Genomic DNA, 26,904 nt, shown 5'->3' with positions numbered 1-26,904 from the left:
GCTTCAAAGAAGGTAAATTTCAGGTGTAAACATTTTTTGACTTTTGACATATATTTTTTGATTCTTTTTGAAGAGGTGGCACCTGTTTTCACCATTCCTAGTCTATCTTAGCATCTATTAAGACTCCATTAATGGACTCCTTGGTGGTCCAGTGGTAAACAATCTGCCTTCCAATGCAGGGGGATGAGGTTTGATCCCTGATTGGGGAACCGAGATCCTACATGCCGTGAGGCAACTAACCCTGAGTGCCACAACAAGAGAAATCTGTGCACTGAGCCTGAAGACTTGGCACAGGAAAAAAAAAAGACTTCACTAAGACAGCACAGACGTTTCTTCCTCCAGGAAGCCTTCTCTATTTCCCTACCACTTTGACCTATGAAGCTCAGGTATGCCTTCTCTGTACTTCTATATAACCCTCCACTGTATAGTTATAATACTTGAATACATTTATGTATTTACTCCTCTTTCTTCCAGAGCTTCTTTGAGGGCAAGAAGCAAGTTCTACTAATTTTTATAGTCCTCAGTGCCTGGGAGGATAGTACATTCTCAATATATTCTTGTTGACTGCAAGTGGCTTGTGTTTAATCCAACTATATAATAGCAGTGATCTATAAATAAAGATAATAATGACAATGATTATTATGGACCAAATATAAGGTGGAGGCCAGAGAGATAGAGAATTAGTGGAATTCTTCACTTTGGAAATCTTGACAGAATTCATGTTCAATACAGACTCTAATGTCTGGTTATTTAACAATTAACACACTTGAGTCAGGAAGTTTCACAATAATGACTTTTCCCTTCCCCGTCAACCTGCCTTTATTCTGTTTCATACATCAGACTTCCTTCCTCTAAACATTCCGAGGGTTTACTGCTTCAGCATGCAGATTCAATTACTGATCGAACTGCCTAAGGCAAGCAGCCCCATCAGGTCCAAATCTGTTAAAAAAGAAAGTCCACACTTCTCTTGAGAATAAAAAAGGATCTTGTAATTTATAACAGTTAATAATGAATATTTTACCAAGGGCAGAAAATGAGCAAAGTGGTATGAAAGAAGTTATAGAATTATCTCGTAGTGACCCATTGGCCAAAACAGAAGCCTGGATATTCTATGTCTTAAATCCTAGTGCAGAAAAGATACACAAAATGAAGGGATCTTAAAGAATAAATGAGTGCCCTTCACTTTTTTTGGTCATTCTTCAAAATGCTGATCAATCCTCATCTATATAAAAATGATCCTTCCATATTTAAGGAAAATTCTGTGCTATTGATGGAAACAGACTAAGGCCAGGAGGCCCTTCTTTCCTTCATTTCTACATATATGCTCATAGCTAAGTTGGAATACTGGATTTTTTTCTAGTTTCCCAAATTAAGAAGTGGATTGGGAAATTAGAATTGGTTGCAGATTGAATTTTATATGTTAAAGAAAAGCTTTTGGTTTAGGGGGAGAGAAGGATTGGGAGTTTGGGATTAGCAGGTACAAACTATTATATATAGAATGGATAAGCAACAAGCTCCTACTGTATAGCACAGGGAACTATATTCAATATCTTGTGATAAACCATAATAAAAGAGAATATGAAAAAGAATATATTTATGTATAACAGAATTGCGTGCTATACAGGAGAAATACATAGCATTGTAAATCCAATCAAACTGCAATAAAATTTACAAAAAAGAATAGTTTGCCTCAAGAGCAAACTGCTAAAATAAAGAAAAGATTTTGGTTGTGAAATAAATTTTTTTTTAAGTATTGGTAAGACAAGGCTAAACGCTCCTTTTTTACAGGGCTAAAAACATAAATACACCTAACCAGGCCAAGTCATTCATGCCTAAATCCTGGCTTATCAACCAAATCTTGCTTGTGACCCATGCAAATACGACGTATATTCTTCACGATGAGGTACCCATCTTCATTCCATTCACAAAAAGTAGTCACTCAAGTCTGGCATCAATCGACATGCGAACTGCTGACGGTACTGAGCTGTAGCCAAGTATTTGCCAAGTGGCATGTTTAGAGTGGAGCGCCATCAATCATTCAAGTGTTACTAATTTCCATTGTAATGAGCACTTAAGAACGAACAGTAAGTTCATTGTTCAGGAATACATGTGCGATCCTGCTGGTGAGCACCGGTAAACATGTATTCTTGCTCAGACTCTCAGCGCTTGCCTCTGGCACATGGACTTGGAGGTATGATTTCTGCGGGTAATTATCCCACATCGTTTTTGTTCAGTGCTTTGTCGTTAACAAAGCTTCCATGACATAACCTTGCAGATCCAGTAGAAGCGGAGGCCTCACAATTTAATTATTATTATTTTAAACACTTAAACTTCATATTTTTATTTTTTTTAATTGGGGTATAGTTGCTCTTCAATACTTTGTTAGTTTCTGCTGTACAAAGAAGTGAATCAGCTATATGTATACATTTACCCGCTCCCTCTTGGGAAGCCTCCCACCCTCCTCCCCACCCCATTCTACCCATTCATGTCATCACAAAGCACCAGGCTGAGCTCCCTGTATTCCCTAAACATGTCCCTATATAGCAGGTAGGTTCCCACTAGCTATCTGTTTTACACACCATAGTGTAATAATTTCTGACAGTCCCCTTATCTTTGTCAGCAAATTCAGTGGACTGAGCCAATGTTCTAAATATCTGTTGAAGCAGTCCCTTCCCTACCTGCCCCCTCCCCAGTCCTGCCACAGCCCTAATGCAAGTTCTCATCAACTCTCTCTTGATCGGTTTCAACATTTCTCGTAACGAGTCTTCTGTACTGCAGTCTCCATCCTCCATTTCCCACTTCCCAATCAATCCTCCACACAGCAGTCGGAGTGACCTTTAGAAAAACAAATCTATTATGTTATTTTCCCTCCTTAACATCATTCAATGGCTTACAGCTGCCTTCAAGATAAAGTACAAACTCCTACACAGAGTAAACAAGACCCACAAGGCTTTTCATGGGCTGGCCTTTGCCCAGAGGCTAGATGCCAAACCTCTAAACATTGAAAAGATTGTGGTGGCTCATTTCCTGGTTTCTTCATCCATATGTAATTAACAAAAAGAGAGGAAGAAGCCAAAAAACGCCAAACGCATATGGATGCTGTAGTTAAAATGGTTTCTTAAAACATGTCTGATTAAAAAAAGTTGGAGACATTTATCAAAGCTAAATACCTCTCACATTTTCCCCCTGGTGCTCCTAAATTTTTACTGGTGCTCCTAAAATTTTGCCTACTTAGCCAACTAGAAGATCTAGAACTATAGATGTCTCTCCGGCAAAAAACATTCAAGCACAAGGAACAACAGCAGTAAGAAAGCTCCACCTATGCCATTAAATAACTTGTTCATTCAATCATTCATTCATGCATCCATCCATTCATTCACTTATGGTGAATTCATTGTGTACCAGGCACTGTACTTGCCCCTGCTGGGGCACTGGGAATGGATGAGGGATGGGATGCTGTCACTGGCTTCAAGGGGCTCACAGTTTAGAAGAGGGAGGGGAAAGGGGTTTCAGAGTCCTTGAGAGTTTCCAGTTTTCTTTTGACCACCTCTTGTGACAGGTCCTCAGTGCTCCTTGCCTCCTTGAAGTCTCTATTTCCTGTACCTTGTTTTACAATTACTTTTCCACAGGAGAGTCCTTCAAATATTTATTGATTTACTCAAAAATTATAGAATTCCTTTCCCCATGAGAATTCTGTTCCCCACTCAAAACACTGTATTGAGCTCCTACATATGCCCCACTCTGGGAATGAAAAGTCCCTGGCCTTAAGGTCATCTCAGCCTAGTGGCAGATACAGAGAAGCAGATGGACAATGACTAAGCAGTGTGACAAGAAGCATGACTGATGGATTGAATCTGGACCCTGTGTGTGCACGTATGTGTAAGGAGAGAGAGGATCTGAGCCCAAGAGAGGTATTAGCCAGGCAACAATCTTGATGGGGATCTGGGCAGAGATTAGCACCCACCTTGGGGTATGACCGGAGAAGGCAATGGCAACCCACTCCAGTACTCTTGCCTGGAAAATCCCATGGATGGAGGAGCCTGATAGGCTGCGGTCCATGGGGTTGCGAAGAGTCGGACACGACGGGGCGTCTTCACTTTCACTTTTCACTTTCATGCATTGGAGAAGGAAATGGCAACCCACCCCAGTGTTCTTGCCTGGAGAATCCCAGGGACAGGGGAGACTGGTGGGCTGCCATCTATGGGGTTGCACAGAGTTGGACACGACTGAAGAGACTTAGCAGCAGCAGCAGCAGCAGCAGGGGCTATGACCAGGCATGGCAGGTTACAGGAACCTTTTGTAGTGGAGCATGACTGGAGAGACTGTAAGCCCTACACTAGTGATGTACTTCAAGTTTTGTGACCTGGAGAACTCATTAACACACTGTTGTTTTCTGGGTTCCACTTCCTGGGTTTCTGACTTAGTAGATATGAACAGTATGAAAAGGCAAAAAGATAGGACACTGAAAGATGAACTCCCCAGGTCAGTAGGTGCCCAATATGCTAATGGAGATCAGTGGAGAAATAACTCCAGAAAGAATGATGGGATGGAGCCAAAGCAAAAATGATACCCAACTGTGAATGTGACTGGTGATAGATGCAAAGTCCGATGCTGTAAAGAGCAATATTGCATAGGAACCTGGAATGTTAGGTCCATGAATCAAGGCAAATTGGAAGTGGTCAAACAGGAGATGGCAAGAGTGAACGTCGACATTCTAGGAATCAGCGAACTAAGATGGACTGGAATGGGTGAATTTAACTCAGATGACCATTATATCTACTACTGTGGGCAAGAATCCCTTAGAAGAAATGGAGTAGCCATCATGGTCAACAAAACAGTCCAAAATGCAGTACTTGGATGCAATCTCAAAAATGACAGAATGATCTGTTTGTTTCCAAGGCAAACCATTCAATATCACAGTAATCCAAGTCTATGCCCCGACCAGTAACGCCAAAGAAGCTGAAGTTGAACAGTTCTATGAAGACCTCAAGACCTTCTAGAACTAACACCCCCAAAAGATGTCCTTTTCATTATAGGGGATTGGAATGCAAAAGTAGGAAGTCAAGAAACACCTGGCGTAATAGGCAAGTTTGGCCTTGGAGTACAGAATGAAGCAGGGCAAAGACTAATAGAGTTTTGCCACGAGAACGCACTGGTAATAGCAAACACCCTCTTCCAACAACACAAGAGAAGACTTTACACGTGGACATCACCAGATGGTCAACACCAAAATCAGATTGATTATATTCTTTGCAGCCAAAGATGGAGAAGCTCTATACAGTCAGCAAAAACAAGACCGGGAGCAGACTGTGGCTCAGATCATGAACTGCTTATTGCCAAATACAGACTTAAATTGAAGAAAGTAGGGAAAACCACTAGACCATTCAGGTATGACCTAGATCAAATCTCTTATGAGTATAGAGTGGAAGTGACAAATAGATTTAAGGGACTAGACCTGATAGACAGAGTGCTTGATGAACTATGAACAGAGGTTTGTGACATTGTACAGGAGACAGGGATCAAGACAATCCCCATGGAAAAGAAATGCAAAAAAGCAAAATGGCTGTCTGAGGAGGCCTTACAGATAGCTGGGAAGAGAAGAGAAGTGAAAAGCAAAGGAGAAAAGGAAAGATATTCCCATCTGAATGCAGAGTTCCAAAGAATAGCAAAGAGAGATAAGAAAGCCTTCCTCAGCGATCAGTGCAAAGAAATAGAGGAAAACAACAGATTGGGAAAGACTAGAGATCTCTTCAAGAAAATTAGAGATACCAAAGGAACATTTCATGCAAATATAGGCTCGATAAAGGACAGAAATGGTATGGACCTAACAGAAGCAGGAGATATTAAGAAGAGGTGGCAAGAATACACAGAAGAACTGTACAAAAAAGATCTTCACGACCTAGATAATCACGATGGTGTGATCACTCACCTAGAGCCAGACATCCTGGAATGTGAAGTCAAGTGGGCCTTAGAAAGCATCACTACGAACAAAGCTAGTGGAGGTGAGGGAATTCCAGTTGAGCCATTTCAAATCCTCAAAGGTGATGCTGTGAAAGTGCTGCACTCAATATGCCAGCAAATTTGGAAAACTCAGCAGTGGCCACAGGACTGGAAAAGGTCAGTTTTCGTTCCAATCCCAAAGAAAGGCAATGCCAAAGAATGCTCAAACTACTGCACAATTGCACTCATCTCACATGCTAGTAAAGTAATGCTTAAAATTCTCCAAGCCAGGCTTCAGCAATACGTGAACCGTAAACTTCCAGATGTTCAAGCTGGTTTTAGAAAAGGCAGAGGAACCAGAGATCAAATTGCCAATATCCGCTGGATCATCGAAAAAGCAAGAGAGTTCCAGAAAAACATCTATTTCTGCTTTATTGACTATGCCAAAGCCTTTGACTGTGTGGATCACAATAAACTGTGGAAAATTCTGAAAGAGATGGGAATACCAGACCATCTGACCTGTCTCTTGAGAAACCTGTATGCAGGTCAGGAAGCAACAGTTAGAACTGGACATGGAACAACAGACTGGTTCCAAATAGGAAAAGGAGTCCGTCAAGGCTGTATATTGTCACCCTGCTTATTTAACTTATATGCAGAGTACATCATGAGAAACGCTGGGCTGGAAGAAACACAAGCTGGAATCAAGATTGCCGGGAGAAATATCAATAACCTCAGATATGCGGATGACACCACCCTTATGGCAGAAAGTGAAGAAGAACTAAAGAGCCTCTTGATGAAGGTGAAAGAGGAGAGTGAAAAAGTTGGCTTAAAGCTCAACGTTCAGAAAACTAAGATCATGGCATCTGGTCCCATCACTTCATGGGAAATAGAGGGGGAAACAGTGGAAACAGTGTCAGACTTTATTTTTTTGGGCTCCAGAATCACTGCTGATGGTGACTGCAGCCATGAAATTAAAAGACGCTTACTCCTTGGAAGGAAGGTTATGGCCAACCTAGATAGCATATTTAAAAGCAGAGACATTACTTTGCCAACAAAAGTCCATCTAGTCAAGGCTGTGGTTTTTCCAGTGGTTATGTATGGATGTGAGAGTTGGACGGTGAAGAAAGCTGAGCGCAGAAGAATTGATGCTTTTGAACTGTGGTGTTGGAGAAGACTCTTGAGAGTCCCTTGGACTGCAAGGAGATCCAATCAATCCATCCTAAAAGAGATCAATCCTGGGTGTTCATTGGAAGGTCTGATGTTGAAGCTGAAACTCCAATACTTTGGGCACCTCATGCAAAGGGTTGACTCATTGGAAAAGACCCTAATGCTGGGTAGGATTGGGGGCGGGAGGAGAAGGGGACGACAGAGGATGAGATGGTTGGATGGCATCACTGACTCAATGGACATGGGTTTGGGTGGACTCCGGGAGTTGGTGATGTACAGGGAGGCATGGCGTGCTGCAATTCATGGGGTCGCAAAGAGTCGGACACGACTGAGCGACTGAACTGAACTGATATAGACACACTTACCTATGTATATATACATGTATGCATGCACATGCATATACATGCATACATGTATATACACACATGTATGTGTGTTTGCGTGCCCAGTCATGTGCATGACCGTGATTCTTTGTGACCCTATGGACTGAAGCCTGCCAGGCTACTCTGTACATGAAATTTTCCAGGCAAGAAGACTGGAGTGGGTTGCCATTTTCTACTCCAGGGGATCTTCCCAAGCCAGGGATTGAACCCGCATCTCTTGTGTCTCTCTCATTGGCAGGTGTATTCTTTACTGCTGCACCACACAGGCACACACATACACATATGCATAGAACTACAAGGCTTCAGTTATTGGCAAGTGAATGCCTTTTGCAATGCAATGAATTGTTACTGAAGCTTGCTATGTGCAAGGCGTTATTCAAGGTCCTGTTCTTTTTTAGGGTCAACCCTTCTTCTTTCCCAGTAGTTCTTAATCCATTTGCTGTCTTGGTTTTCCATAACAAAATGTAATTATCCCTTCTGGTGACAGTGACTTAAGCACACCTTTGAAGTCAAAAGACCTGAGCTTAAAACCAAGAGATTCATACCTTAGTAGCCATGAACACTGGGAAATTTATTTAATTCATCTAGTTGCACATTTATTCATTTATAAAGCAAGGAAACATCTATCTAGTAGAGATTTTCTGAGGATAAAATGAAGTATCAACTTGCACCCTGCCTGCAGCATAATCAATGCTCAAAAAGTGCTAGCCCAGAAAGAATGGGCCTTTCAATTAACTATGCTGCATCAATCGGTTACTCCTATTTTGACCCCTACTTCACACCAACAAAAAAATTAATTCCAGATGGGTTGTGGAACTGACTGAGAATGGGAAACAATAAAGCTTTTGGAACAAAACATTGGGTAATATCTTCACGAACTTGGAACAAGCAACAGTTTCTTAAACAGGGCACAAAAGAGCAAACCATAAAAGAAAAATGTGATAAACTTGGCTATGTTAAAATTAAGAACTTCTGATTATCCAAAGACATAATAAAGTAAAAAGGAAATCCACTAATAAAGAGAAGGTGTTTGCAATACATGTATCTGACAAACAAACTTATATAGAACTCCTATAAATCAGTAAGATAAAAGTCAACCACTCAGAACAATGGGAAAGATTTTGAAAAGGCACTTTATAAAAAAGGATTATCAAATGACCAAAAACATGAAAAGCGACTCAACTTCATCAGTCATCAGGGAAATAAAAACTGAATAAATACATGCTCACCAGTATGGCTAAACTTAAAAAGCAAAAAATGTCAAGTGCTGATGAGGATACTGTACAAAAGGAATCTCGTACACTAATAAAGGACAGTATTTGTATAATCACCTTGGAAAACTCTTTCTAATTATTATTGACCAAAGTCGAGCATATGCCTTTCCCACTAAATGCAAACATCATAGAAATTACTTCAGGCAGTTTTTTTTTTAAAAAAACTTTAAATCGACATCCAAAATCTAAGCTGGGACTAAGTACATGCTCGTTTTTAACATAACAAGAACCCTGAAAAGAGAGTTGCTTTCCTCTGTCTTCCTCTTATTAAATGGCAACAGTCTACTGTGTATCTTAACTGCATTTAATTTTAGTTCTATAATTATTTAGCTGAGGTTGTATTTCCCTTATTTCTGTTGAAAGTTCAGTTTCCTTTTAAAGAAAGAACTAAAAAAATCCAAAAGTTATAAAAGACCTTGTTTTTAACAGTTTTAATAATAAGAAATTATGTTGTTAATAGGTAATGCCCACCTGGAGATAGAGCCAGATTTTCAGGGCTATGCTCACATATTTTATCCCCAATGAATGAGTCCGAGTCCAGCGTGAGTCCACTCCCCAATGTGAGTCCAATCATGCTTTGTGCAGCATTGCATCCTGTGATGTTCATGAGCCCTGTCATGCAGGATGCTGTGGGCAGGCCTGGGTGACAGCACAAAGAGAGAGTTTAGAGTGCACTGTCCATACACCCTCATACTTTGTGCTTATTTTTTTTTTAAGCACTATGTTTGGTGTTTTAAAATATTATTTATTTATTTGGCTGTGTGAGTTCTTAGCTGCAGCCCACAGGCTCAGCTGCCCCCAGCATGTAGGATCTTATTCCCCAACCAGGGATCGAACCTGTGTTCCCTGCACTGGAAGGCAGATTCTCAACCACTCGACCATCAGGGAAGTCCCCCATACTATGTGCTTATGCTCTCATCACTTATACTCTGTAAAAGTGACTCTTAGTCAGCAATGTCCTTTCATGGGAGGCCTCTGGAAGTGAAAGAGAAAAGGTCTGTTCTTCATCAATGCTTTCATAATGATGGGTAAGTTATGGGAGAAATAATCATACAGAGAACAGAACCAAACTCCATGCACTAGAGTGGCTGGAAGGGAGGAGGTTGAATCACTGCCCCCAAAGATGTTAGGGACTGGGCAGTCCAATCATGTGCTAGACGGACTCAAGGATATCGACTCAAGTCAAAGGACAGCCTTGGATTTCTAAGTGTCTCTTGTTCCTTGACTGTGTGTGTATGTAGTGTGTGAGTGCACACCTGTGTGATTATGTGTGTGCAATCCGTCAGATGTTATATCTATGTGTATATACTATGCCTGATCTCTGAATTTGACTCTATGCTGCTTATTAGACAAGAACTAGAAGATTAGTTTTTTCTAGAAAAACTAGAAACTTAATTGATTTGGGCCATATTTTTCTGTTGTCAACAACAATCCTTTCAAAAAATGTCCCCCAAGTGTCAGAAAAATATACAGAACTTTAAAAAAATATTTTAAACATCTCAGCAACATGAGTCATTGCATAGGTCTTGAATTCTGACCACCTGAGTTCCAATTTTGCTTTTCCACTTATAGGCCAAGTGGGCAAGTTGCTTCATTCTGTGAGCTTCACTTTTCTGGTCTCTAAAAGGGGATAATAGCAGACTTTACTGACAGGGTCATAGACTACTCAGGATCTACCCCCAGAACCACTGCTCAATAAATGTGAGCAACCATGCAGAAGTGGAAGAGATTTCCCTAAAGTAAGTAGTTCTCTATGACATAATTGCAAACACAATTCTAGGTAGAGAAGTCTAGTCTTTGGTTATAAAACCACAATGTTCTGTATTATCTATTACAAAGCACAGTAGTTAAAATGCAGTCTACCTTTCTAAACCATCTGTGAGAGTTTGGTCACTTATTATGACGTTGTTGTTGTTTAGTCGCTAAGTTGTGGCCAACTCTTTTGTGACTCCATGGACTAGACCGGCAGGCTCCTCTGTCCATGGGATTCTCCAGGCAAGAACACTGGAGTGGGTTGCCATGCACTCCTCCAGGGAATCTTTCTAACCCAGGGATTGAACCCAGGTCTCCTGCATTGCAGGCAGATTCTTTACTGACTGAGCCATCAGAGAGGCCCATACTGTAGTCTCCCTACCAAGAGCAATATCATCATGTCTAACAAAACAATGCACACACCTTAATATAAAAAATTGTTTATTGCTAAAAAAATAAAATGTCCATCATCATCTGAGCCTTCAGTGAGTCGTAATCTTTTTACTGGTGGAGGGTCTTGCCTGGAAGTTGCTGGATGATGGTCAGGTGGTGGATGCTGAAGGCTGGGGTGGGTGTGGCAATTTCTTAAAACAAGACAATGATGAAGTCTGATGTATTGATTAGCTCCTCCTTTCATGAATAATTTTTCTGTAGCATAAAGTGTGTTTGACAGCATTTTACCCACAGTAGAACTTCTTTCAAAATTGGAGTCAGTTCTCTCAAACTTGGGCTTCCCTTGTAGCTCAGTCAGTAAAGAATCTGCCTGCAATGCAGGTGACCCAGGTTCGATTCCTGGGTCAGGAAGATCCCCTGGAGGAGAAAACGGCAACCCATTCCAGTATTCTTGCCTGAAGAATTTCATGGACAGATGAGCCCAGCGGGCTAAAGTCCATGGAGTCACAAGAGTTGGACATGACTTAGTGACTAAATCATCATAGAAGCTCTCAAATTCTGCCACTGACTTATTGACTATGTTTACATAATATTCTGATTCCTTTGTTGTCATTTAAATAGCATCTTCACCAGGAGTAGATTCCATCTTAAGAAGCCACTTTCTTTGCTCATTCATAAGAAGCAACCCCTCATCCATTAAATCTTTACCATGAAATTGTAGCAATTCAGGGACATCATCAGACAATACTTCTAATTCTAGTCCTTAATTCCTCAAAGTCATCTATGAGGGTTGGAATCAACTTTTTACCAAACTCCCAATAATGTTGTTATTTTGTCCTCTTCCCATGAATCACGGATGTTCTTAATGGCATCTAGAATGGTGAGTCCTTTCCAGGAGGTTTTCAATTTACTTTGCCCAGATCCATCACAGGAATCACTATCTATGGCAGCTACAGCCTTACAAAATGTATTTCTTAAATAAAAAGACTTGAAAGTCAAAATGACTCCTTGAACCACTGGCTGCAGAATGGATGTTATGTTAGCAGGCATGAAAACAACATTAATCTCGTTTTCGTCTATGCCTGCCAGCCCTCTTGGGTGACCATGTGCATTGTCAACGAACAGTAAGAATTTTTTTCTGAGCATTAGGTCTCAACAGTGGGCTTAAAATATTTAGTACACCAGACTGTAAACTAGGTAACTTGCTGAAGCTTCTGCATCAGCATCAGCATTTGCAGCCTCATCTTGGACTCTGAGGCTTCCCAGGTGGCACTAGTGGTAAAGAATTCATCTACCAATGCAGGAGACAAAGGAGATGTGTGTTTGATCCCTGGGTCAGGAAGATCTCCTGGAGAAGGAAATGGCAGCCCACTCCAGTATTCTGGAAAATTCTGTGGACAGAGGAGTTTGGCGGGCTACAGTCCATGGGGCTGTAGAGAGTCGGACTCTACTAAGCAACTAAGCACAGCACAAAGCTTGGACTTTGATATGACGGAGATGGCTATTTTCTTCTTGCCTGGGAAATCTCATGGACAGAGATGCTGGTTTCAAAATAGTCAGACATAACTTAGTGACTAAACAACAGCAAACAACATTTTCTTCTTAAATCTCATAAACCAACCTTGGCCAGCTTCAAACTTTTCTTCTGTAGCTTCCTCACCTGCCTCAGTCTTCACAGAATTGGAGAGAGTGAGGACTTTCTCCGGATTAGGCTCTGGCTGAAGGGAATGCTGTGGTTGGTTTGATCTTCCATCCAGATCACTTGAACTTTCTCCATATCCACAATAAGGCTGTTTTGATTTCTTATCATTTGTGAGCTCACTGGAGCAGCACTCTGAATTTCCTTTGAGAGCTTTTCCTTTGCACTCACAGCTTGGCTAACTGTTTGGTGCAAGAGGCCTAGTTTTCAGCCTGTCTCAGTGTTTGAAATGCCTTCCTTGCTAAGCTTAATCATTTCTAGCTTTTGATGTAAAAGTGAGAGATTTGATTTAAAGTGTGACCTTTCTGTTCACTTGACTGCTTAGAGGCCACTGTAGCTTTATTAATGGGCCTAATCTCAATATTGGGCTTCCCTGGTGGCTCAGACAGTAAAGAATCCACCTGCAACGCGAGAGACCTGGGTTTGATCCCTGGGTTGGGAAGATTCCCTGGAGGAGGGCATGGCAACCCACTCCAGTCTTGTTTTTATATTTACTTATTTTTATTTATTTATTTGGCTTGCCAGGGTCTTACTTGTGGCATGTGGGATCTAGTTCCCTGACCAGGGAGCGCCCAAAGTCTTAGCCACTGGACCACCAGGGAAGTCCCCACTCCAATATTCTTGCCTGGAGAATCCCCATGGACAGAGGAGCCTGGAGGGCTACAGTCTACGGGTTCACAGAGTTGGACACGACTGAGTGATATTGTTGTGTTTCAGAGACTAGGGAGGCCCAAGGAGAGAAAGAGAGACAGCAAAACAATCAGAATACACATGACATTCACCCATTAAGTTCAATGTCTTATGTGAGTGCAGTTTATGGCACCCCATAAGGGGTAACAATTACAATAGGAACATCAAAGATCACTGATCATGGACCACCATAACCAATATAATAATAACAAAAACTTTGAAATACTGCGAGAATTCCCAAAATGTGATAGAGACATGGTGAGCTAATGCTGTTGGAAAAATGACACTGATAGACTTGCTTGAACACACGGTTGCCACAAATCTTCCATCTATAAGAAATATAATATCTGTAACAATTACAATAGGAACATCAAAGATCACTGATCATGGACCACCATAACAAATATAATAATAACAAAAACTTCGAAATACTGCGAGAATTCCCAAAATGTGACAGAGAGACATGGTGAGCTAATGCTGTTGGAAAAATGACACTGATAGACTTGCTTGAACACACAGTTGCCACAAATCTTCCATCTATAAGAAATATAATATCTGTGAAGTAAAGCAAAGCATAATAAAATAAGATATGCCTGAATAAAGAAACCCAGAGAGACGATTAGGTACTCAGTCACATCAAATGGGAAATAATTTCCTATAAATGCTGGAAATTCCTGGTTATCATGTGGAAATACACAGGGAGGACTTTTTAGGCCATGCTCATTCCCTAAAGGGATGGGGTGTGTTGCCCAGGGCATCGATGGAGCTTTCTCCGGGTAGCTGAAGATTTGGCCACTCCCCTGTCTCCATCCTCTCTATCTGGCTGTCGTTCCATCTGAAAGAACTGAAGTTACTTTTCACTTGGGAGAACATAATAAAAATCAGTTCTTCACTACTAAATTAGGATGGACAACACTTCTCTTGGGAAGAAAAGCAATAACTGATCACAATAATGAGATTGTGCAACAAGCTTTGAAAATGCATAGCCCGCATTTATACAGAACAGGATATGCTTACACTTCAGATACAGCCATCGGATTTATGTTTCAGAGATACCGAGTAGGTAATAAATACAAGCATCACACTCTATTGAAACCACTTTGCTTTTTTCAACAGATAAAAATAGTATTCGCTTGTTCACTTCATATTAAACTACAGTATCCAAAATATTCCACTTCAAAATCAATTCTGGCAGGATTAGCCCATAATACAATGATTCATTTTCCAAAGGAAATACCACCAGTGATGCATTGCGCTCTCAAAAATTGTGTTCCAAGCATGATATTAGATTTTTATTCCATATCATCAAAACTGACTTTTCTGGGTCTCATAAAGTGCATTTCCAAAAGTAATTAAATGTTTTATAAGGTCAAACTCAATATTTAATTTTAAATGTAAACAGAACCAAAATTTTAAGGGTTTATGTTAAGAAAACATTGGAAGTTAGAGAAAATGAAAGGATTTCATTATAGTGTATCATTTTCTATGTCTTGAGAAAGTTGTATTTTTCTCTTTAACTTACTACATTTTAACCAAAGGGATAAACATTACCTGCCTTTCAGGGTTTTTATAAGTATTCCAGTTTATAAAATATCACAGAGGTAGTAGTAGTATAGTTATTGTCATCTAAGTATAAGGTAAATCTATTGATAAAATTAAAATAAAAATCCAAAAAACATAATTAATTTAAATGGATACTTATATGTTGAGTGAGAACAATGTTTGTAATGATGTAAAGCTAATTATTTAGTGGCAGGTTATAAAATAGAGCAGTTAAAACAGGGGAAAAAAAAGAGTCCCATACGCAGGAGAACAGCAGAATGAAATTAAACAGAAAACAGATTGAGGGTGGCCTCAGGTACTCGGCAATAATATGCTTATGAAAGCAGAGTTCCAAGCTGTCTTTGTTGATTTGAGGAGCAAATACAGAATGATACCTTCCATCTTCCTCCTACCCTGCCTGGTCGATCATATTACTGACACCCCCATATTGATCTAACTGTGCTCTCTAGATTCAGCCAGACCTCTAAACTGTCTAACCACGTCTGCTTCACTCTTAGTTCCACACACGGAACTGTGGATTTGTTGGGCACCTTCGAGCTTCAGCAACTTCTGCAAGAAAAAACTGTAGTTGTGCAGGAGTCTTTTGAGAAAAACATGATGTATTTGATGGCTGAGGTGTTTACTCATGAACGGATCTTTCAAAATTTTAATCTGGGCCCGTTTTCACATTTCAGAGAAGTCAAATGTAGAAAACCCAAAGTGATTTAGCTATTCTTTCAAAATTAATTAACCAAGTGATATTTAACTTGAAGGACTTCTCAGGTGACTCAGTGATAAAGAATCCACCTGCCAATGAAGGACACAGGAAACTCGGGATCAGTCCCTAGGTTGGGAAGATCCCCTGGAGAAGGAAATCCCATGGACAGAGGATCCTGATGGACTACAGTCCATGGGGTCGCAAAGAGTCAGACACGACTTAGCAACTGAGCACGCACACATGCACACATTTACCCTGAAGACACAAAGATGAAGAAACCCTACCACAGGAGGCCACAACCTAGAAAAATGGTTGTAAAACCTTCCTCGTTGTGCAGCACTAAACTCTCACCATCATGTATTCATTTACTTGTTCTTTCTACGTATTTATGGATCTATCATCTACTTACTATCTATCTATCATCATCATCATCTATCAACTACCTAGCATCTATGACTGTGGTAGAATATTTTGAGCTCCTAAAATGTATTCCACCCCAAAACAGAGAATTAAAAAAGATAAAAATTACATATAAATGGAAGTTCTAATATTTCCTTCCCTAATATATTATCGTGCATACCTCTTGAGGTACAAGCAACCCACTTTGGAGATGGCTGCCTGAAAGGGATATAAAGACATGTGAAGAGACAACCTAAGAAGCAACTAATCCACTGGGGGAACTGGCAGGACTTCACGGCAGAAGTAGAATTATAAACTGGCTTTTTGAAGAATGAACAGGGTACAAAACATATAATACAGGAAGTGATGATGTGTGTGTGTACATGACTAGTGGATCATTTTTGACACTGATGTTTTTCCTATTTGTTTTATTATTCATTTAACGTCATTGAACTTTTTATTCCATTAAAATTCTATGTGGAAGCCCAGAACGTGATATAAATAAAAGCAGAATTGTTCTGGTTGAAACAGGAAGTGGAGTCCAGAGAGAGCACCTGTTTAATGCTGAGAAGGTTCTGTGGAACTCAGAACTCCAGACTACTGTGAAAAGCCACAAGAGAGTTCTAAAATAATTTTGGACAAGAGAGTTCCTTAAACAATGGGTTTCTCTGATTCCTAGGTGGCACTAGTGGTAAAGAACCTGTCTGCCAATGCAGGCGACATAAAGAGATGTGGGTTTGATCCCTGGGTTGGGAGGATCCTCTGGAGGCAGGAATGGCAACCGACTCCAGTATTCTTGCCTAGAGAATTCCATGGACAGAGGAGACTGATGGGTTACAGTACAGAGAGTTGCAAAAGAGTCGGACATGACTAAGGCAACTTAGTACACACTATATTGTTTAAAGTTTTGGAGAGTATAATTGTGATGTAAATTTTGGGAAAGTGAAATTTAACCAATTTATTTCCTTTAAATATAGGTGCTTTTTTTTTAACCTTCCCTCATAGCTTTATTTTTTTAATTAATTAATTAATTTTAATTGGAGGATAATTACTTTACAATATTGTGGTGGTTTTTGCCAGACATCATCATGAATCACCCATGGGTGTACATGTGTCTCCATCCTGAACCGCCCTCTCACCTCCTTCCTCACCCCATCCCTCTGGGTTATCCCAGAGCACCAGCTTTGAGTTCCCTGCTTCATGCATCGAACTTGCGCTGGTCATCTATTTTACATATGGTAATATACGTGTTTCAATGCTATTCTCTCATATCGTGCCACCCTTGCCCTCTCCCCCATAGTCCAAAAGTCTGTTCTTTACATCTGTGTCTCTTTTGCTGTCTTGCATAAATACAGGTGCTTTTATGCTTGCTTATTTATGGCACACAAGATACCAGTATAAATGCCACGTTTCCAGTTTGTAACTTTCCCTTAGAAGTTTCTAAATTGAGAAAAATATCCCTGGTGACTCGGTAAAGAATCTGCCTGCTATGTGGGAAACCTGGGTTTGATCCCTGGGTTGGGAACACCCCCTGGAGAACGGAATGGCTATCCACTCCAGTATTCTTGCCTGGAAAAATCCCATGGACAGAGGAGCCTGGTGGGCTACAGTTCATGGGATGGCAAAGAGTTGTATCTGACTGAGCAAATAATACACACATACTGAATGTAGGGATTTATAATTTGGATGTACATCTGATTTGATAAAATATTTTTCTTCTCTAGTTCAAGAAAATGAGTAAACAGAGTAGTAATTATACTTCATAACAGTCAATTCATTTAACAAACATTCATTGAATGCCTGCTTTCTGCCAGGCACTGTGTTGGGTCCTTTGAAAACATGTGCAACTCACTTGTGGTCCAGTGGAAGGGGGCAGGCAGTTAAACATAGTAGAATGACATAGAAAATATACACATATAAGAATTAATATGTGATTGTCAAATAATAATACCACAAATCATGCTGAAATTATACTTTACATATGTACATCGCTATATACCGTATAATGGTACATACCATAATTTAGACATACATTATTATTAAACATTTTTGCTGTGTTTTATATAAAGTTGGGTCTCAACATATAATATTATGTGTCCTATATACTTTTAGGATTTCTTTGATTAATAGTGAACAACATTTTTAAATTGCCTGTTTCCATATTGCTTTAACTCTCATTGACTAAAAAAGATCTACATATTAGGATTATTAACTTCTTTCAGTTGAATGTTGTGTAATCTTATTTTTAGACAAACTTTGTGTTAGTATTTCTGATGTCCAAATCAGCAATTGGCAGCACAATTTTTTTTTTTTTTAGAAGTGAAATCCACTTTTCAAAAAAAATTTTTTTTTAATTAATTAATTAATTTTAGTTGGGGGCTAATTACTTTACAATATTGTAGTGGTTTTTCTATACATTGACATGAATCAGCCATGGGTTTACATGTGTTCCCCATCCTGAACCCCCCTCCCTCCTCCCTCCCCATCCCATCCCTCTCGGTCATCCCATTGCCCCAGCCCTGAGCGTTTGTCTCATGCATCGAACCTGGAATGGCGTTCTGTTTCACATATGATAATATACATGTTTCAATGCTATTCTCTCAGAACGTCCCACCCTCATCTTCTCCCTCAGAGTCCATAAGACTGTTCTATGCATCTGTGTCTCTTTTTCTGTCTCGCATATAGGGTTATTGTTACCATCTTTCAAATTCCATATATGTGCATTAGTATACTGTATTGGTGTTTTTCTTTCTGGCTTACTTCACTCTGTATAATGGTCTCCAGTTTCATCCATCTCAATAGAACTGATTCAAATGTATTCTTTTTAATGGCTGAGTAATATTCCATTGTGTATATGTACCACAGCTTCCTTATCCATTTGTCTGATGATGGACATCTAGGTTGCTTCCATGTCCTGGCTATTACAAACAGGCAGCAAAATTTTTCAAAGGAACAATTTGTGGTCAAGTTTTGAACAAACTAAAAAAGAGTTTTCCCTTGGTTTATAAGGTGCTGACTTTCCCAGAAAATTTAGCATCTCTTAAGATAGCAAGCTATGGTTTTTCCATTAGTCATGTATGGATGTGAGGGTTAGATCATAAAGAAGGCTGAGAGCCAAAGAATTGATGTTTTTGAATTGTGGTGCTGGAGAAGACTCTTGAGAGTCACTTGGAGAGCAAGGAGATCAAACCAGTCAATTATAAGGGAAATCAACCCTGACTGTTCATTGGAAGGACTGATGCTGAAGTTGAAGCTCCAATACTTTGGCCACTGATGTGAAATCAACCCTGACTGTTCATTGGAAGGACTGATGCTGAAGCTGAAGCTCTAATACTTTGGCCACTGATGTGAAGAGCCAACTCACTGGAAAGACTTTGATGCTGGGAAAGATTGAAGGCAAAAAGAGAAGGGGGCAGAAGAGGATGAGACAGTTAGACAGCATCACCAACACAATGGACTTGAATTTGAGCAAACTCTAGGAGACAGTGAAGGACAGAGGGACCTGGAGTGCTACAGTCCATGAGGTTGCAAAGAGTTGGACACGACTTAGTGAGTGAACAACAACAAAAGATAGCAATAATTTTTTGTGTGTTTATATCTCAAAGAGAGGGGGTGTCTAGGACCACCTAATGATAAATATGTTTTTCAAGTGCAAGGATTTCAGAAAGCCACGCATAACTGGGGTCACTTTCTTTTTGGATGGAATGGACCTGTGCATAGAAAGGCTATCTAGCTGTATCGCTTTCTATTGACGAAATGTCAGTGACCTGCAGTTTCTGTGACAACAAATAACTGTCCTCAAAGACTTTCAGAAAATCTTACCTGAAGGTCACTTTTCCCCTGAGGAAATCACTACTCTGCTGAATATAGTGTTAGCTCCTTCTGGTGTATATATTAAAGCATATTATAGGGTCCTGCATTAGGATAGTCTGTTTATAGAACACTAATACAAACACTGCTCTTTCCACTCATGGACCACCGTGGTATTTTTAGGAGCCAGGAAGTAGATGTGATACAGAAATGCAATCTATTGCTATAATCAAGAAAAGCAAATGTTCTATCTTCCTAAGGAGAAGCATTAAAGAATATTAATGACTTCGTAAATAAATATGTAAAATGTGAAGGTAAGTCAGCAGAGTAGGGCTGTGTAGGAGAAGACAAATGGCAAAAATGTAGAAAAATAAGATTCTCTTCCCAAGTCAAAAACAGAAATTAAATTAATTTATTTATTATAATTCAATCATGGGGGTTGACTAAACTGGGTGGACATCTTAGGATTTAATTTGGCTTGAAATACATGGAAGCAGGAACATATCCTAAAAATCATTTTGAAATTGTTTTACTTTTTTATTAATTTTTAAATAATCTTGTGAAAACTGGCATCTGAAGTAACATTTTTTGTTGGTCTGAACAAAAAGTTTATTTAAAGGGTGAGGGCAGGGCTGGGTGCCAAGGGTGGCTGATTGAAATCAAAGCTTTAGAGTAATCTGCATAACAATTACACTAATCATTTTCCTACTGGAAAAATTGATGATATGTAGACTTCCCTATGACCACATGGTGAGTCAGGGGAGCAAGGAACCAAATTCACGATTCCCAGTCCCAGACCACCATTTCATTATTCAAGAAGACCTAGATCTATTGCTCATGGGGGGCTAGCCCAAAGCTCACAAACTAGGTCGGTGGGTGAAGTGTTTCAATTTATAGGACGAAATGATGGGCACAGACCTGGTAAATTGTACTTGCAATTATTTTCTTAATTATAACTGCAGGGTAATTTCCGCAGACAGGGTGCATAATATAGGAAGTTTTTTTCCCCTTCACATATAAGGAGTAGGGCAATTGAAGGTCTCCCATCTTTGCTCTAAGGTGTTGCTTGAGATATCCAATATCTGCTAAATACAGACTTTGTGATTTAATATACTTTACAACTTCCTCACACGCCAAGCAAAAGAAATGGTGAGTTTGGAAAAGAAAATCAATTAAACTGGTTGTTTGGTGACTTGTGGACCAAAGCAAGCTTTCCTTTGGCCACAACTATCACTCTCGCATCTGTGGTGTTAGTCTTGCACACACACTACAAAAGGTTTTTCTGCTTGTTTCTGTCCTGTAAGAGGCTAGTATGTAAGAATGTGGTTTCTTCGCTCTTATTTCTCTCCATTTATTCGATTAGTGTGAGAAACGATTCTCCTCTGGCATCAGATAACATGCTGTCTATTACCATCAAGTTTAGGTGAAACAGATCCTGGAAACACATTTTATGGGTTTCTGAAGGAAATAAGGATGTGAGTGCTTAAAAAGGAGAAAAAAAGAAAATAAGCCACAACACAGGAACAAAACTGAAACTGGAACTCAATCTAACAGCTAATGAAAACAAAGAGGAACAATAAAGGGGGAAGAACAAAGCCAGGCGTAATAGGAGGAAAAATGAAATGAAAGAGAGAGGCCTGGTAAAAATGAAGACCAAGGAACTCTGGGCCATAGAGGAAGGGGGCAAACACCCTCAGGGCCAGATTAAAGGAAGGGGTGAGGGCAGTGGGCAAGAGACCAGAGGACGCCACAAAGGGGCTAAGGGAGACCAAGCTCTTGTCCCCACCGTTTTTTGTCCCTTCGTCTTGTTGTTTTCCCTTTTCATATCACATTCATGCTTTCAGTGGTAAAAGACAGAGAGGGAGAGAGAAGACAGGATTCCTGACCTCAAAACTATGCCCGTTTTATTTTCTTTCAAAACTTTTTATTTTATACTGGAGTCTAGTCAATTAACAATGTTGTGACAGCTTTAGGAGGACAGCAAAGGGACTCAGCCACACATATACAAGTAGCCATTCTCCTGCAAATACCCTCCCATCCAGGCTGTCACATAACACCGAGCAGAGTTCCTTGTTGGTTATCATTTTAAATATAGGAGTGTGTACATGTCCATCCCAAACTCCCTGCCTGTCCCTTCCTCTCACTTTAAATGCTCTTTCTCCAACCAACGTGACACCTGTAAACAGTCCATCAGAAGGTGTCCTGAATTCTTACATCCTGAATCAGGTATTTTCTCCTCTCTTGAAAGGTAAATGTCAGTAATTGTTCTATTTCAGCAAGCACTTTTAGTAATGCTGATTTTATATCCCTAAGTGCCCCCTAGTGACAAGGTCCAATTTCAAAATCTCTTTCACTGTAATTCTGTCTAAACATTTCCTTTTCCCAGCACAAATGCTGCTGTCTCAGGGACAAAGCATGTGACTTATTATCAGTTTATTTTAATTAGGCAGAGAAAAAAGTTTCTTGAGTAGCTGTAGGATGCTATAATAGTGAGTTATTGTTTTTTATTTATAAATTAACTTACAAATTGGAAAAAGTGATTGTCCCCTATTATAAGAGCAGTTTTCCCATGGTCATACTATTGGCATGATAACCCACTCCAGTATTCTTGCCTGGAGAATCCCATGGACAGAGGAACCTGGCCAGCTACTGTCAATGGGGTCGCAAAGAGTCAGACATCACTAAAGCGACTTAGCATGCTATTACAAAACAAATGATTTGGGAATGGGATTGCTCACATCCCCCTCCATTAAGTTTTATTAAGACTCAGATTTCTGCATAGTTTCTTTTCATTCATCTTGTGAAACAACAAAAAAGCAGAACAGACAAGAGTGGCATGTCTCTTTACAACTCTTTTCCAGTTGTGATTTCTCCTGATCATGTCTCCTAGCCCTACAAACTGTGTGGTAACTAAGAAGAAAAATGTTACTTAGGCTTAAATCCTAATTTAATAACTTTTTGTGGCATATGGGACATGCTATGTAATTTCTTTAAATGTCAGTTTTGTATCTGCAAAATGGGAATAATAATAAAAGACTTATGGGGATTAGATATTACAAATTAAGCTCTTAGTAGCATATCTGCATATATTTTGTTGTTAAGTTGCTCAGTCATGTCCGACTTTTTGTGACCCCATGGAAGCACAGCAGGCTTCCCTGTCCTTCACTACCTCCTGGAGTTTGCTCAGACTCACGTCCATGGAGTCAGTGATGCCATTTAACCATCTCATTCTCTGCTGCCCCCTTTCCTCTTGCTCTCTCTCTTTCCCAGAATCAGAACCCCATGAGCAGTATGAAAAGGCATATATTTAGGGCTTCCCTGGTGGCTCAGATGGTAAAGAATCTGCCTGCAATTCAGGAGACCTGGGTTTGATCTCCGGGTTAGCAAGATCCCCTGGAGAAGGGGATGTGACCCACTCCAGAGTTCTTGTCTGGAGAATCCCATGGACAGAGGAGCCTGGTGGGCTACAGTCCATGTGGTCACAAAGAGTCAGACATGACTGAGTGAGTACACTTTCACTTTCATGAATGATAGTTATTAAGATGTGTAGCCCAAGAATCAATACAGACCAATCTTGTGTCTTTCCTTCTCTCTTGAAAGATATCTGGTAGAAACAATCTGCATGCTCTGAAGCACAGTCACAATGACCTTTAAATAGATCATCTTTACTTCTAATCAAGGCTATTTTTAGATTCTCTTTAGAATCTAAGTGCTCAAGAGCTTAACTAGAACAGTCAATCTCCCCAGCTCTGTTGTATCATACTAACAAATTGAATAAAAGAGGCAAATGGGAGATATTAAAACTTTTTCTGTAGATCCGTTCACACATACACAGATTCTTGTATATATCATTCTCATTTTATCGATGAGGAAACTAAGACAACATAGGTCACAGTACTGGGGAAGAAATGGGGAAGGGACAGCCTGTTTGGGGGAAGATTTAAAACCTCCTGGAAGGAGTGGGTTTCCCATGTACAATCTCCCACACTCCCTCCAGGAGCAGGACCCTTAAGAACAGAAGGGTGTTCCCCTTGTAGCCCCTGAACCACTATTTTTGATGGAAGTGTGTTCAACTCCTTAGTCACTTCTGGGGTAGAAACAAGGGTAGGGAACAACCACTGGGTTGATAACTGATCTTGAGTAAGAATCCACATCAATTACACTATAGAATTTCTGCATCCACCTCAGAGGAATTGCTTCTATTTCTTGTATTCAGAATTTTTAACTTCAAATATTTCTGTCTGCGCTCTCTATACTTGCCCCCATTCTATTTCCCTCCCCTATTTGTAGACCTCATTAGAAGGAAAACTGATTAGCATGAAGTTAAAAGAATCACTATTGGAATCTTCTCTCTGATGTAATCAGAATAATAGACTTTAGCCAATGCCCTGAAGAGGGGAGCTGCTCCAGGCTTTATTAATTTCTCTTATTTATTTGCTCAAGATCAAATGCTCATTGATGAATCTGTTTTCAGAGATGTCTTAAATTCACACCCCAGGCCTGCAGAGGGTATGTGATATTCATAGAAGTCAACCAGTTTCAATGAATTGGGGTGAGTAGGTATTTTCATTGTTCTGAAAACCTCTAGCAGTGCACAAATTGTGAACTGAGGTAAAATGGTGTTCCCTGTCATATAAATTTTTATTGTGATTCTATTTGGCCTGTCTTAATGTCCATTCACGTGATTTTAGGTATGGCTGAGATATCCCCGGTTCTTTAACCCCATAACACCCTTGTGTGTCACATATATAGAGAGCTGTAACAATCGTTGCTAAAAATTCTTTTCTATCCCCAGTTCAGTTCTATCCCCTTCTTTTACACTAAAATTTGTCATCTTCGTTCCCCTTTCCAGATTCAAATGATTTATGTGATTACTTCTCAGCCTTTCTAGGATCGCTGCAATTTTAGAAATTACTTCAGCTCCAACTGTCCCCTAAAAAGGTGCATAGAATGGTCTGATCTTATTGGTCTGGAGCAAGTCAGACTAGCAAAGACAAACTCTGAGTAGCCTCAGTGCTGGTGAACAGGACACTGGTGAAACAGTGTTTCCTGAGTCAGTAAACTTATTATGATAATATCAAGCATGATTTCAAAGTAGGCAAGAAGGTGTGTTTTTAACACTCCAGTCCACACTCAGTGTGTGTGTGTGTTCTTGTTTATTCCAAAGAGCTAGCCTCAACCTCTTCAAAATCCAAGTCCAATGTGTACACCCTCCATTCTACTAACAAAGTCTTCTCAGTGGAGAAACTCCGACTATATTCTCTTCCACCAAAATGCTAATTGTTGATGATATGTTACCTCTGGGCTTAAGCATTATCTTCAAGAATGTCAGGAAATGACTGCCTTCTATTACAGAATAGCTTGGGCATCAGAGAACAGGGGGGGGAAATATATTTGTGAATGTGGAGTGCCTTTCAAAAAGAAGGCAAAGGTCATCTACGTTAAGGTCATCTAAGTTTGACCTTGCCTTAGAGAGATGAGGAAACCTCGGTGGATTCAAATTCCTCTCGGATGCTCCTCAACAGCTGAGCAATTGTTCGATTTAGTCATACATTGATGCTGTATTTGATTTACCCTAAATAGGGCGCTAATTTTAAAAAGAAAACTATTTTTATAAATTTTTACTTTATTAACTACACAATGCTGGCCATACATATTTACATACCTTGTACATGGAGACTATTAAGTAAGAAAGTGGTAATATAAAAGGCTGAGGCCATGCAAAAAACCCATCATTATTGCAAAATTTAAATCAGGATAATGTATCTATCTATCTATTTATTTTGGAAGTTATTAACCTCATAAACCCAGGAGAATCGGAACCAGAAATATCAAAGTTCAACTATGTTAGAGGTATCTAGGTTATTGAGATATACTTTCCATTGTGCTTGGAGAAGGAAATGGCAACCCACTCCAGTATTCTTGCCTGGAGAATCCCATGGACAGAGGCGCCCGGCAGGCTATAAAGTCCATGGGGTCACAAAGAGTCGGACACGATGGGGCGATTTCACTTTTCTATTGTGCTTAGTCGCTCCATCATGTCTGACTATTTGTGACCCCACGGACTGTAGCCCACCAGGCTCCTCTCTCCATGAGATTCTCCAGGCAAGAATATTGAAGTGGGTAGCCACTTACTTACAACTAAGTTTAAAATAGAACTTAGAAAAGTAGAAGGTGAATGACGCCAAAGTTCACATTTATAATACTGCACATAAACTTCTCAATCTGCACCATCTGTGAAAAGGAAAACACGGACCAGCAAAACTCATCCACTTTAGAGAGATGTAGCCTGGTGAAGTGAGCATCATAAGAGTTGGTACTGACTCATGTAAGCTACTGAGTCTCTAACCAAATGGAAGTAAAGCCCTTTGATATTTAGTGTGAGAATAATGCAATGGATTTATGGATTTAAATTCTTCCTGTATTACTTATTGTTCTCTTAATCTCTCTTTGTAGTTTAGAAAAAAGCAGAGAATCTGCTCAACACCCTGTAATGGTCTATATGGGAAAAAGAATCAAAAAAGAGTGGATATATGTTTCTGTATAACTGATTCACTTTGCTGTACAGCAGACACTAACACAACAGTGTAAATCAACTGTACTCCAATAAATAATAAAAACTTCATCATAAACCACAATCAAATAATGTAAAAAAAGAGAAAAAAATGCAGAGAGCTTATAGCCTCCAAGAAAATGGGTTAAGACTAGCATCAAAATAGAATCAAAATTGTTTCTACATTTTATTCAGATTTTTCCTTTTAAGATGGAAAACCCTCTCATGTAAACTTGGAGTGGCTGGGAAGTAGATTTCAGAAGAGAGAAAGAAAAAGAGAAGGTACATCACTCATTCGTTGAGACCTTCCGTGTTATTAGAATACACGCTAGCTGATGAAGGTTCAGGGATGAATTCAGTCTGGTGGGGAAGATATAGCACAGAATTATCCAGATAATCATGAAACTACAATTGTGGCAGTGATAAAATGGAGTAGAGGAAACAGGAAAGAGCAGGGACAGTAAATCTAGTCGAAAGGACTTGAGGGGATGAGAGAATTTCCCAGAGGATTTCATCTGGGCCCCAAGGTGAAGCGTGGAGATGGGCAGGGGTGGCTGGGGTGAGGTGGGGAGAGAGTCTCAGGG

The 26,904-nt window shown here is 39.9% G+C and overlaps 2 protein-coding genes across 12 annotated transcripts in view; one reads left to right on the top strand and one right to left on the bottom strand.

The window, feature by feature from the left end:
* CHST9 (carbohydrate sulfotransferase 9) overlaps nucleotides 1-26,904 on the bottom strand; it is a 283,501-nt gene that overhangs the window by 69,841 nt on the left and 186,756 nt on the right. For 6 of the 10 annotated variants that reach the window (XM_081563149.1, XM_081563148.1, XM_081563150.1 and 3 more), the window contains one exon: nucleotides 9,236-9,403. The exons of the other annotated variants lie outside the window; for them this stretch is intronic. In XM_081563149.1, coding sequence (XP_081419275.1) covers nucleotides 9,236-9,403 — 168 coding nt within the window. The remainder of the gene's footprint in view (nucleotides 1-9,235; nucleotides 9,404-26,904) is intronic. 10 annotated transcript variants of the gene reach the window in all.
* LOC145534859 (uncharacterized) overlaps nucleotides 1-26,904 on the top strand; it is a 305,098-nt gene that overhangs the window by 240,382 nt on the left and 37,812 nt on the right. The gene's annotated exons all lie outside the window — the stretch shown is intronic.

The sequence above is a fragment of the Giraffa tippelskirchi genome, chromosome 14 (genome assembly GCF_054371585.1).
Source record: "Giraffa tippelskirchi isolate mGirTip1 chromosome 14, T2T-mGirTip1v1.2.pri, whole genome shotgun sequence".
Classification (NCBI taxonomy): domain Eukaryota; kingdom Metazoa; phylum Chordata; class Mammalia; order Artiodactyla; family Giraffidae; genus Giraffa; species Giraffa tippelskirchi.
Note: the sequence above shows the minus strand (reverse complement) of the source record. Positions and strands in the feature narration are given on the sequence as shown.